Here is a 14,023-nt window from a genome sequence, read left to right on the forward strand (position 1 = left end):
TTATATAAGTTCGTTTGTTTTATCTGCGTGTATGTCTATGCACAATGTGCCTATGAAGTGAGAAGAGAGAGTCAGACCCCCTGGGATTGGAGTTATAAATGGTTGTGAACCACCATGTGGGTGCTGAGAATTGAATCCAGGTGCTCCGGAAGAGCAGCAATGCTCTTAGCCACTGAACCAGCTCTCCAATTTCTAGGGAATTCTTGATTACTTTTTATCCTGTTTTCTTACAGCCTCCTTCATTTATGACAGACATTTAATTTTTTAAACAGATTAATTTATTTTGTGTGTGTTGCTGGAGTGGGAGGGAGGCATGAACCACTGTGTAAGTATGGAGATCAGAGAAAATGTGGAAATTGGTTCTCTCCTTCTACCATGTGTGTTCTGGAGATTGAATTCAGGTTGTCAGCCTTGGTAGCAAGCACCTTTACCCACTAAGGCATATCAGCAGCCTGATGAGAGACATTTTTATCACTGTAGAGCTAGAATGCTGAGGATGGTGCTCAGTGGTAAAGTGCTCACCCCTCATGTTTGATCCCCAGGAGCACATTTTTAAAAACCCTCAGCCATAGAGCTAGGCTGAGGTGCTCTGCTTTAGGGGGTCAGGATATGGATGTATCTAGGGAGAAAAGATAGTAGATGGCACTCCATATCCCACACCTTGTGGAGTCTTGAGTAGAAAATTATGCTTTTCTAGAACACCGTTGTCTCCTTTTCCAAATGTGCCTTGTCTCCTGGACACAGCTGTATACAGAACTGATGCAGGAGCAGGGACCCCAGGGGCTGACAGAACTGCCAGCCTTCATCGAGATGAGGGACCTGGCCCGGAGATTTGCGTTGAGCTTTGGACCCCAGCAGCTTCACAACCGAGACCTTGTGGTGATGCTGCACAAGTGAGGAAGTGCTGGTTGAAGGTTGGGCACAGGGAACACAAGGAATCAGGTGTTGGTGGGAAGGGTAACCATGTACAGAAATAGCAGGCAGGCTGGTGGTGAGAGAGGCCTGAGAAGCAAGGGTGTGGGGATGGTACACTTGGTTAGGATGTTTCAGACTCTTAACTGAAATAATTCTACCCAATCAAGGGAAGGCATCAAGTTCTCATTGTCTGAGCTTCCTCCTGCTGGCTCTTCTCGTGAGCCACCAAATCTTGCATTCCTGGAGCTTCTTTCAGAGTTCTCCCCCCGACTCTTCCATCAGGACAAGCAGCTACTGTAAGTGGTTGAGTAGATATGTGGATTTACAGAAGAGACTGGGGTGTGCTCAGTTCATTCATTCTCTGTACCATCCCTTCTTAGACTGTCCTACCTGGAAAAGTGTCTGCAGCGTGTATCCAAGGCACCTCACCAGCCCTGGGGTCCAGTTACCACCTACTACCACTCCCTCAACCCTGTAGAGAACCCAGCAGAGGCCAGCCCTCAGGGACTTCCCCACTCCAAGAAGAGGCGTGTGGAAGGTAAGGGTTAGGGATAGGGTAGGTAGGCATCAGTGTGTTCAGCACCACAGCCCAGTTGCCTGAGTAACAGAAGACAGGTTTTAGTCTCCTTCAAACTTATGCTTTGTCTAATATTTCATCAAGCACTAACTGCCATTCATTTTCTTCCTCATTTAGCTAGCCAGCTTACAATAGCAAATTGGAATGACATAGAAACTAATGATAAGCCAAAGATTGAACCGAGCAGTTTGTTCATGATATACTTCCTTGACGGCAAACAATGCACTGGTTTCTCAAATAACTTTCAGATCACCATTTGTCTTAAAACTTACCTAATGTCTTTAATTTGAATTTTTCCCCATTGTCTCAAGTAATATTCTAATCAATTTGATATGCTAATGTACATTTGCTAGCATGCACTTTAAAATGTAACTTTAAACCTGTTAACAGTTTTAATGAAATGTAATTTACATACCATAAAAGTCAGTCATCTTTTTAAAGTGTGCATGAATTTTATGTTTCCTCAACAAGTGTGTGTGTGTGTGTATGTATGTATGTATGTATGTATGTATGTATGTGAGCATAGGTGATTGTGAACTGAATTCGAATCTTTTGAAAGAGCAGTACATGCTCTTAACTGCTAGCCATCACTCTACTGTTTTTTTTTTTTTAAATTGTTACTTTTTTTAAATTTATTTGTTAGTTCTAGTTAGGGAACAAGCTTGTTTCACATGTAAGTCCCTTCTCCCTCTCCCTCCCCTCACCCCCATCCCTCCTCCCCACCCCAACCTACCCCCCACCCCATCCACCCACCACTCCCCAGGCAGGGTAGGGCCCTCAACGGGGGCTCTGCAAAGTCCACCAAATCTTCCTGTGCTGGTCCTGGGCCCTTCCCCATGTGTCCAGGGCCAGAGTGTAACCCTTCACGTGGGATGGGCTCTCAAAGTCCCTTCTTACACCAGGGAAAAATACTAATCCACCACCAGAGGCTCCCTAGAGTGCAGAGGCCTCCTTATTGACATCCATGTTCAGGGGTCTGGATCAGTCTTGTACTGGCCTCCCAGACAGCATCAGGGGTCGATGTGCTCTCCCTTGTTCAGGCCAACTGTTCCTGTGGGTTTCTCCAACCTGGTACAGACCCCTTCGCTCTTCATTCCTCCCTCTCTTCAACTAAATTCCCGATTTCAGCTCAGTGTATATCTGTGGATGTCTGTCTCTGTTTCCATCAGCCACTGGATGAGGGCTCTAGGATGGCATAAAGAGAAGTCATCAATCTCATTTTAGGGGAAGGGCTTTTAGGTTATCCTCTCCACCATTGCCTGGATTGTCAGATCGTGTCATCCTTGTAGGTCTCTGGAGATCTCCCTGGTTCCAGATCTCTTCTTGGATCTATAGTGGCTCCATCTGATACGGTATCTCTCATCCTGCTCTCTCTCCTCTATTCTTCCCCCAACTCAATATTTCTGCTCCTCCATTAACTCTCTTCTACTCCTCTTTTCTTGCTCTTATTGTAGCAGCTCCCTCTCCCCTACCCTCATGCTCCCAATTAGCTCAAGAGTTTATGCCACTTCCCATTCCTGGGGACCATTTATCCCTTAGAGTCCTTCATGTTTCCTAGTTTCTTTGGTGAAGAGGATTATAGGCTGGTAATCCTTTGCTCTATGTCTAAAATTCATATATGAGTGAGTACATACCATGTTTGTCTTTTTGTGACTGGGTTACCTCACTCAGGATGGTTTCTTCTAGTTCCATCCATTTGCCTGCGAATTTCAAGATTCCATTGCTTTTTTCTGCTGAGTAGTACTCCATTGTATAAATGTACCACATTTTCTCAATCCATTCTTCAGTAGAGGGGCATCTAGGTTGCTTCCAGGTTCTGGCTATTACAAACAATGCTGCTATGAACATGGTTGAACATATGTCCTTGTTGTATGAACATGCCCTATTTGGGTATATACCCAAGAGAGGAATGGCTGGATCTTGAGGTAGACTGATTCCCATTTTTCTGAGCAACCGCCATACTGATTTCCAGAGTGGTCTTACAAGTTCGAACTCCCACCAGCAATGGAGGAGTGTTCCTTTTTCTCCACATCCTCTCCAGCATAGATTGTCATTGGTATTTTTTATTTTAGCCATTCTGACAGGTGTGAGGTGGTATCTCAGAGTTGTTTTGAGTTGCATTTCTCTGATGGCCAAGGATTTTGAGCACTTTCTTAAGTGTCTTTCAGCCATTTCAGATTCCTCTGTTGAGAATTCCCTATTTAGTTCTGCACCCCACTTTTTAATTTCATTGTTTGGTGTTTTGGTGGCTAGCTTCTTGAGCTCCTTATATATTTTGGAAATCAGTCCTCTGTCAGATGTGGGGTCGGTGAAGATCTTTTCCCATTCTGTGGATGGTCATTTTGTCCTACTGACTGTTTCCTTTGCCTTGCAGAAGCTTCTCAGTTTCAGGAGGTCTCATTTATTAATTGCAGACCACAATGTCTGTGCTACTGGCGTAATGTTCAGGAAGCGGTCTCCTGTGCCAATTTGTTCAAGGGTAATTCCCACTTTCTCTTCTAGAAGATTCAGTGTGGCTGGATTTATGGTGAGATCTTTGATCCATTTGCACTTAAGTTTTGTGCATGGTGACAGGTATGGATCTATCTGCAATTTTCTGCATGTCCAAATCCAATTGTACCAGCACCATTTGTTGAAGATGCTATCTTTTTTCCATTGTATAGATTTAGCACCTTTGTCAAAAATAAGGTATTCGTAGGTGCATGGGTTAATATCAGGGTTTTCAATTCAATTCCATTGATCTATCTGTCTATATTTGTGCCAATACCAAGCTGTTTTCAGAACTATGGCTCTATAGTAGAGCTTGAAGTCAGGGATGGTGATGCCTCCAGAAGATCCTTTATTGTAAAGAGTTGTTTTGGCTATCCTGGGTTTTTTATTTTTCCTTATAAAGTTGAGTATTGTTCTTTCAATGTCTGTGAAAAACTGTGTTGGAATTTTGATGGGGATTGCATTGAATCTATAGATTGCTTTTGGCAGAATTGCCATTTTTACTATGTTAATTCTACCTATCCAAGAGCATGGGAGATCTTTCCATTTTCTGGTATCTTCTTTAATTTCTTTCTTTAAAGTCTCAAAGTTCTTATTGTACAGGTCTTTCACTTTTTTGGTTAGTGTTACCCCAAGATATTTTATGTTGCTTGTGGATATTGTGAAAGGTGATGTTTCCCTGATTTCTTTCTCATTGGATTTATCATCTGTATATAGTAGGGCTACTGATTTTTTTGAGTTAATTTTGTATCCTGCTACCTTGCTGAAGGTGTTTATCAGCTGTAGGAGTTCCCTGGTAGTTTTTTGGGTCACTAATGTAAGCTATCATGTCGTCTGCAAATAGTGAAAGTTTGACTTCTTCCTTGCCAATTTGTATCCCTTTGATCCCCTTTTCTTGTCTTATTGCTCTAGCCAGAACTTCAAGTACAATATTGAAGAAATATGGAGAGAGTGGACAGCCTTGTCTTGTTCCTGATTTTAGAGGAAACGCTTTGAGTTTCTCTCCATTTAGTTTGATGTTGGCTATTCGTTTGGTGTATATTGTTTATCATGTTTACATATGTTCCTGTTATTCCTGTTCTCTCCAAGATCTTTATCATGAAGGGATGTTGGATTTTGTCAAAGGCTTTTTCAGCATCTAGTGAGATGATCATGTGGTTTTTCTTTTTCAGTTTGTTTATATGGTGGATTACATTGATGGATTTTCGTATGTTGAACCATCCTTGCATCCCTGAGATGAAGCCTACTTGATCATGGTGGATGATTTTTCTGATATGTTCTTGGATTCGGTTGGCCAATATTTTATTGAGTATTTTAGCATCGATGTTCATGAGTGATATTGGTCTGTAGTTCTGTTTCTTAGTCATATGTTTGTGTGGCTTGGGTATCGAAGTGATTGTAGCCTCGTAGAAAGAGTTTGGCAATATCCCATCTGCTTCTATTGTGCAGAACAGTTTCAGGAGTACTAGAATTAGCTCTTGTTTGAATTTCTGGTAGAATTCTGCAGTGAAGCCATCTGGCCCTGGACTTATTTTGGTTAGAAGGCTTTTGATGACTGCTTCTATTTCATTAGGGGTTATAGGTCGATTTAAACTGTTTATCTGATCTTGATTTAATTTTGGTAAGTGATATTTATCAAGAAAGCTGTCCATTTCCATTAGATTTTCCAATTTTGTGGAGTACAGGTTTTCAAAGTGGAGTACAGCATGACCTGAAGATTCTCTGGATTTCCTCAGTGTCCGTTGTTATGTCACCCTTTTCATTTCTGATTTTGTTAATTAGCATGCTCTCTCTCTGCCTTTTGGTTAGTTTGGCTAGAGGTTTGTCTATCTTATTGATCTTCTCAAAGAACCAACTCTTTGTTTCATTGATTCTTTGTACTGTTTTCCTAGTTTCTACTTTGTTGATTTCGGCTCTCAGGTTGATTATTTCTTGGCGTCTACTCCTCCTTGGTGTGTTTGCTTCTTTTTGCTCTAAAGCTTTCAGTTGTTCTGTCAATTTTCTAATGTGACTTTCCTCCAGTTTCTTTATGTGGACACTTAGTGCTATGAACTTCCCTCTTAGCACTGCTTTCAGAGTGTCCCATAAGTTTGTGTATGTTGTGTCTACATTCTCATTCAATTCTAGGAAGTCTTTAATTTCTTTTTTTTATTTCTTCCTCAACCCAGGAATGGTGGCAATTGGGTGTTATTCATTTTCCACGAATATGTAGGTTTTCTGCAATTCGTATTGCTGTTGAATTTTAGCTTAAATGCATGGTGATCCGATAAGATACAGGGGGTTATTTCAATTCTTTTGTAACTGTGGAGGTTTGCTTTCCTGCCAACTATGTGGTCAATTTTTGAGAAGGTTCCATGTGGCACTGAGAAGAAGGTATATTCTTTTGTGTTTGGATGAAATGTTCTATAGATGTCTGTTAAACCCAGTTGGGTCATAACTTCTGTCAGATCCTTTGTTTCTTTGTTAAGTTTCTGTCTGGTGGTCCTGTCTAGTGGTGTAAGGGGGGTGTTGAAGTCTCCTGCTATAAGTGTGTGTGGTTTTATGTGTGGTTTGAGCTTTAGTAATGTTTCTTTTACAAATGTGGGTGCCTTCGTATTTGGAGCATAGATGTTCAGGATTGAGACTTCATCTTGATGGACTTTTCCTGTGATGAGTATGAAATGCCCTTCTTCATCTCCTTTGACTGATTTTAGTTTAAAGCCTAATTTGTTAGATATTAGGATTGCTACACCAGCTTGTTTCTTGAGCCCATTTGATTGGAAAATCTTTTCCCATCCTTTTACTCTGAGGTATCGCCTGTCTTTGAAGTTGAAGTGTGTTTCTTGTAAACAGCAGAAGGATGGATTCTGTCTTCATATCCATTCTGTTAGCCATATCTTTTTATGGGTAAGTTAAGACCATTGACATTTAGGGATATTAATGTCCATTGTTCATTGGTTCTTGTTTGCTTTGGATTTATTGTTGGTGGTGTCATTGTGTGTGGATTTCACCCTCCTGTTTCTTTTTATGTTTGGTAAAATTAGATTATCTATTGCCTGTGTTTTTGTGAGTGTAGTTATGTTCGTTGGGTTGGAGTTTTCCTTCCAGAACCTTCTGTTGTGCTTGATTTGTGGATATGTATTGTTTAAATCTGTTTTTGTCATGGAATATCTTGTTTTCTCCATCTATAGTGATTGAAAGTTTTGCTGTACAGTAGTATGGGTTGACATCCATGCTCCCTTAGTGCTTGTAGGGTATTTATCCAAGACCTTCTGGCTTTCAGAGTTTCCATTGAGAAGTCGGGTGTGATTCTGATTGGTTTGCCTTTATATGTTACTTGGCCTTTTTCCTTTGCTGCTCTTAATATTTTCTCTTTATTATTCTGTAGATTTGGAGTTTTGATTATTATGTGTCGGGGGGACCTCTTTTTGTGGTACAGTCTGTTTGGTGTCCTGTAAGCTTCTTGTACTTTCATAGGTATATCCTTCTGTAGGTTGGGAAGTTTTCTTCTATGATTTTGTTGAATATGTTTTCTGTACCTTTGAGCAGTGTTTCTTCACTTTCTTTTACACCTATTATTCTTAGGTTTGGTCTTTTTACAGTGTCCTGGATATTTTGTGTTAGGGATTTGTTGGACTTGAGGTTTTCTTTGGTTGATGACTCCTCTAGCGAGTCTTCAATAGTTGAGATTCTCTGTTCCATCTCTTGAATTCTATTGGTTATACTTCACATCTTTAGTTCCTGATCGTTTATCCAGCCTTTCCATTTCCAGCATCGCCTCATTCTGTGTTTTCTTTATTGTGTCTATTTCAGCTTTCATGCTTTGAACTGTTTCAAGAACTTCCTTCACTTGTTTGGATGTTTTTTCTTGGGTTTCTTTAGATTCTTTAAGAGATTTGTTTATTTCTTGAATGTTTTGGTTTGTCTTTTCCTCCATTTCGTGTAATTTTTTGTTTGGTTTTTCTTCTATTTCTTTAAGGGATTTTCTTGTTTCCTCTTTAAAGGTCTCTATCATCTTGCCGAGATAATTTTTGAGGTCCATCTCATCTTCATGCTCTGTGTTGGGCTTTTCAGATCTTGCTGGAGTGGAGTCCCTAGATTCTGGTGGTGTCATATTGGTTTTTCTGATGTTGAGTGTGTTCTTACTCTGTCTTCTTCCCATCCCTTCTTCCAGTGAGTGCAGGCGGGGTGTCTGTCTCCTCTTGTGACCCAGTGGTGTGTGGGGGCCAGGAATTTAAAGTCCACAACTCTGGATGGTCTTGCCTCTCCTGGTAGTCTCCTCACTCGTTGTGGATCGGTTGGCGGAAAGAGATGGAAGAGTGGGGTGTTTCCAGATTCAGGGAGCTCCCCCTTGTCTGTGCATTTCTACCCCAAGCAGGCAGTTGCAGGCGGGGGGGGGGGGGTGGTCGGGGTGAGTGATGGTTTGGGCGGGGGTTGGGTAAGGACAGAGGCTCACTCACCTCGTTCCTGGGTTGGTCAGCGGAAAGGGATGGAAGAGTGGGGTGCTACCAGATTCAGGAAGGACTGTTAATCTTTTTTGTTTACATATTTTTTGAGACAGGTTTCTCTGTGTAGCCCTAGCTGTCCTGGAACTCACTTTGTAGACCAGGCTGGCCTTGAATTCACATATTTCTACCTGCTTCTGCTTCCTTAGTGCTAGGACTAAAGGTGTGTGCCACCACTGCCCAGCAAGTTTTTAATCTTTAAGTGAGACTTTAACATTTAAATATTGTTTATTAGTCTTAAAATTATTTTGTGTTGATGTATATAGCATGTTACGCATGAAGAGGTTAGAGGACATTGCTGTAGAATTGACTCTCTTTTACATGGGTCCTGAGTATCAAACTCAGATTTGGAGCCCTTTCAGCTAACAATTCTACCTGCTAAACCATTTTGTTATCCCCCCGGTCTGTTATGATGTTCAGACACTTGATTGCTCCAAAAGAAAACATGCCCATTATGTTTATGGTTCTTCCTGTTCTTCCAGCCCTGTCTGGACCTTCCTCTCTCTGAATTTGCCTCTAGCAGACACTTTGTCCAAACAGAACCAATACATTATTTTGCCTTTTGTGTGTCTGTCTTTGTCCATTGTATGGCCATTACCTATTTTACTCACTTATAAGTTGATTAACCTTTGAGTTTCTATTGTTTGGTGTGCATGGTGCTGCTAAAATTTGCATATAAGGTTTTGAGTGGATATATCTTGAGATATACTTAGGAATGGAGTTTTTGGCTAGGTCATATGGAAGCTCTGCATTTAACTTTTTAACAGCCTACTGAACTGTTCTCCAAAGTGCCTGCATCATTTTACATTCCTGCCAGCAATGATTGGGAACCCAGGTTCTTCTTCCCCTCTAATATTTGTGACTGTTTGAGTTTCTTCTTTTTATTTTATCTTTCTCCCAGGACTGAATTGGTATCTCATTCTCTTCAGTTTGTGTTTCCCTACTGACTAACAAAATTGAGTTTTCTACTTCATGTTCTTATGACTTGTTGACATTTGGTGAATTGTTTATTAACATCTCTGTCTATTTCTTTTTGAGACAAGGTCTTGTATAGCCTAGGCAGGACTTGAACTCTATATAGTGGAAGACAACCTTGAACTTCTGATTTTTCTGCCTCTACTTCCCAAGTATTGGGGTGACAGACTTTGGCTACCATTTTCACCTTCTTTTATTCATTTAAAATTGTCTTGTCTTTTTATTGTTAAGTTGTTGAGGGTTCTTTACACATTCTAGATAGATCTTTATTAGGTAAAGTGATGCAAAAAATGTTCTCAAATTTTGTGGATTACTTTTTTATGTGTCATTCTTTTACTTTTATTTTTTGTTGGTATTCTTCATTAGGATGAATTCTACCTTACCTATTTTTAATTTTTTTTCCAAGATAGGGTTTCTCTGTGTAGCTTTGGAGCCTGTTCTGGAACTTACTCTGTAGACCAGGCTGTCCTGGAACTCACAGAGATCCTCTTGCCTCTGTCTCCTGAGTGCTGCGATTAAAGGAATGTGCTACCACTGCCTGGCTATTTTCAATTTTTTAACTTGTACTTTTTGTGTAATGTATAGTTGACTATTAACCATTGGCAAATGCAATTCACAAAGATTTACTTAATGACTACAGCCGCTGCTATCTGTAATCCTTCCTATGTTAATGGTGGTGACTTTGGGTTGTTGGTTTCTGTGTCCATACATGGTTACAGAGGAGGAAGAGAGTGAATAGAATGCTCACCCTGGCAAATGGGGATTTGACTAATGTTTTAAAATCACACCACCACCTGGGTTTCCTCAGGGAAAGAGAGCCTCTGGTGTGAACACCTCAGTTGGTGGCATCTTCCTTTTTTGTCCTCTGTAGTTGGTAGAGAAAGTACTCGGCCTCCCTGGTAAGATGACATTTGCAATGCCATCCTTTCATCTTCTGACTTCAGAAAACCCTCTCTCCCTGGCATCCACTCCAGCCTCTGGTCCCAAAATGGTTGCCATCAATCTAGAATGGATAGGATTTCCGAGTTCATGGCCTAACAGACTGCCTAATTTTAGGGAATCAGTCATCTCCCACATTTGTCATCAAATGTTTATGTCCTTTGTGAAGTGGATATTTGTCTCTGCCTGCCTTGTTTCCTAGATAGGTAGTATTTGCTAGGATAGGAGCTGTACATAAATGATAGAGCATCATACTGCACACACAGGTACATTGTTATGTAAGGCTCTGCTCATTGAGGTGTATTGAAATAAGGCCACAAAGACTTTTCCATTCTCTTCTGCTTAACTTTTCCTTAAGAAACTCTGGACAGGTTTTTTAAAAATAACTCATGGCAGGTTCTTGATCTATTTGATATGTGTATTTGCTTCTTTGTAGGCCCCTGCAGACCTCGGGGAGAAGAGCCCTCATCCCAGGAAGAAAGCCTTCAACTGAAAAGTAGCCCCCTAACACCTACCCTCACCTCCACAGCAGTGAAGAGGAGGCAATCCCTGAGACCAGTGGGCAAGAGGCAGAAAGGTAGACCAGGACCCAGACCAGAGCTGATATGCAGGTGAGGCTGGGAAAACCTCGGTTTCTGTTCTTACCCCAACAGCACACTCTGATCTTTGTGAGCTTCTCCATTGCTTTTGTAGCTGCAGTGTCTCTCCCACACTCCATGTCGTTCTCTTCTCTCTCACCCTTTGCTTTCTCTCACTGACCCTGTCACTGACCCTGCTTTATTCTCAACAGTCAGCAATTTTCAGGCACCCAGAAGCTAAAGATGTCGAGTGCACAGTATTTCCAGATTCAATGTGATCCTTCAGGCTCCGGTTTGGGCAAGCAGCTGACTCGGTGAGATTCTCCTTCCCATGGTGCTGTTACTCACCTGAGCCAGTGCTCCTTGGATTGTCTTGTTCCCAGACATCCCTTCCATCATAGCATGTCTCTCCAGTGTAAAGGACTGCTTCCCCCAGAAGTTGGAGTGGGAACTAGAGCCCTCATTCCTGCTCTGCTTGCTGCCAGTCCTTATTTCCCTGTGCCTACGAGAAAGTCGGGGACCTGAAAGGACCATCTGAAGCCCTGTACTCTTTGCCACTATCACAGACTCAGCCTTATGGAAGAGGATGAGGAAGAAGAGCTAGGACTTCTGGATGGATCATATGAAGAATGGCAAGTTGGAGACAAGGTGTGGAGCCAGCAGTCCCTTTTCCCAAAAGTAGAGGCCTGAGGTGCCTGTTCTTAGTCTTCATAATGCCCGTGTTTCTGAAAGTTGCTAAAGGTTGTTAGAAAGAATCATAGAGGGAAGGAGGAAAGGCCACAGACTTAGTTTAGACTTTACTTTTATTAAATAAGGAGCCCAGGGATGACCAGATGTGGTCATTCACACTTAACAATCTCAGCACTTGGGAGATGGAGGCAAGATTACTGTGAATTTAAGGCTACCCTGAGCTACAAAATGGCTTACAGGCCAGCCTAGGCTATTCAGTGAGACCCTGCTCTGAAAACTGAAAGGAAAAGAAGTTTCCAGATAAGTATTGTTGCCATTGAATTTCCCAACAATTAGAAAAATTGCCTAGATCCAGGGACAGAAATCCCTTAGTCCACCCTAGGTATGCCCTTCCTTCCCTTCTCTTTCCTGACAAGGCTGCCTATCCCTGTCTCTCCACTCACCACTTTATCTTCCCTGGCTACCTGGTTTCTTAGGTGAATGATATGATCTAATAAGCAAAACAGAGCTTGAAGTGAGGTCAACTGAATGTCAGTCCTTAGTTTCATATCGAGTTAGCTGTTGCTTGTCCCAGTCTCATTGTTCCATCCTTACAATGGAGCCTTTAGACATAGTGTAGAGTACAAAGCACCTCATAAACTACAAAGAGCTATGCCTTAGTTCAGAGAAGCATGGACTTAGGCTTGCCGATGGCAGACATTTATTCATACATCTCTGGAAGCTAGAAGTCTTGAGTTCTGGTAAGTGTAGATGGACTCTGGCAAGGGCCCAGTGCTAGTTGTGTACTGTCTCCCATGCAGGCACGTGAGACAGCATGCAAAGGCACTAACCTAGTTGTAAGGGCTCCACCCTCTCACCTAAACACATTTCAAAAGTCACCTCTTACTTCTGTGGGCCCCAAGGGTTAGGATCTCAACATATATATCAGGTAGGTCCTGCAGGAGTCAAGGGGGAGGAGAGCATGCAGACAGTCAATCAACACTAAGATAATACTGTGTGCTATTTTTTAATTGTCTTTTTTGGGGAGGGGAGAGAATGGATAGAACAGGAGAATGGAAGTTTTGTGCTCAGAGGAACATCCAAACATCACCTTCATACTTATGTTCAAATAACCCATTCAGTGTGCTAAGACAATCCCATTCTCTAGCTCCAGAGCTGAATTCATGTAAAGGGTTCAGCCAGCAGGCCAAAAGAGGAGTCACTTCTGTAATTTATCCCTTAAGACTTCAGAAATTTAGAACAGCCTTTCTAACCTTGACTCTGTTTGCTCTAGTTACTTCGTAGCCCTTCTCCTAGTGAGCATGGGCTGGACCTATTAGATACTACAGAGCTGAACATGGAGGTAAGTGTTCCAGAGCTAGTGTGTGTGTCCTTGGAAGTGATGGTGCCCAGCTGTCTATCCATCCAGTATATGGAAAGACCATCTATTGACAGTCTTTAGTAGCCCTCATGGGGGAACTAGAATGGCTACCCCAGAATACACAACGCTCTGTTTACTGTTTAGTCTCTTCCCATGGCTCCATGACTTCTATTCTCTTTGTTGCAGGATTTCTGATGGAACTTTGGGCTGCTCTCCTTCTCCACTTCCCACTTCAAGGCCATGAGTGAGCAGAAGGAAGGAGTAAAATGAAGCATTCCTTTGGGCCCCAGCCAAGTACTTTAAAGGAAAGAGAAATGGCCTTGTTTTTCAAACCTCCACTTCTTTCTGAAGTGGGGACTGTATAGAGAATCCATGAGCCCTGTCATCCTTAATACACCAGAGCTCTGTGCTTCTGCCTGTTTACAGAGTTGGAGTTGGGTAGGGGCTGCATCTTAGTACTGGACTTTAGTAAGCCTTTGGTTTTCTATTTGGTGCTTCTTCCCTGAAACACTGCCAAGCTCTAGATACAAAGCTCTCAATAAACATGTTCAAATCAGCTGTTTCCAGGTATGGTTTGATATTGTAATGCTGATGTAGATTGGGTTCTTTGGCTTCCTTGACACTGTGGCCCCCTACTTAAGTGCCTCTATACCCTCAGATATTTTGTGTGTAGGTTCTCATGGATAGGTGGATCAGTCAGTGAGATGAGTGGGACACATGGCTGAGGAGAGCTTAGCTGTCTCTGAGCAGTTGCACTAGTGGTGATAGTGTAGGCCAAAGTGAGAAAAGATGGCACTGATAGGCAGTTCTTGATAGAAGTTCTTGAAACTTCTTGTCCCACCCACCTAGCCTAGGGTACATGGGCTGCCATGTGGTGGCTGTCACCTATCGGTTCTTTCTTTTCATACTTTATCCTAAAGATGTGGAAATTTTCATACTCTCAATAGCTGAGAGTATAAAAATACAGAAATTACTATACATGTTCAACCCCAAATCTAAGAACTGGAGGAAGGTG

The 14,023-nt window shown here is 42.0% G+C and overlaps 1 protein-coding gene across 1 annotated transcript in view; it reads left to right on the forward strand.

Annotated features, from left to right (window-relative positions):
* Stag3 (stromal antigen 3) overlaps positions 1-13,203 on the forward strand; it is a 36,213-nt gene extending 23,010 nt beyond the window's left edge. The window contains exons 26-33 of the mRNA XM_027412325.2: positions 745-893; positions 1,083-1,211; positions 1,296-1,453; positions 10,817-10,991; positions 11,171-11,272; positions 11,525-11,606; positions 12,922-12,990; positions 13,195-13,203. Coding sequence (XP_027268126.1) covers positions 745-893; positions 1,083-1,211; positions 1,296-1,453; positions 10,817-10,991; positions 11,171-11,272; positions 11,525-11,606; positions 12,922-12,990; positions 13,195-13,203 — 873 coding nt within the window. The remainder of the gene's footprint in view (positions 1-744; positions 894-1,082; positions 1,212-1,295; positions 1,454-10,816; positions 10,992-11,170; positions 11,273-11,524; positions 11,607-12,921; positions 12,991-13,194) is intronic.
* Positions 13,204-14,023: the final 820 nt, after the last annotated feature.

The sequence above is a fragment of the Cricetulus griseus genome, unplaced genomic scaffold (assembly GCF_003668045.3).
Source record: "Cricetulus griseus strain 17A/GY unplaced genomic scaffold, alternate assembly CriGri-PICRH-1.0 unplaced_scaffold_73, whole genome shotgun sequence".
NCBI lineage: Eukaryota > Metazoa > Chordata > Mammalia > Rodentia > Cricetidae > Cricetulus > Cricetulus griseus.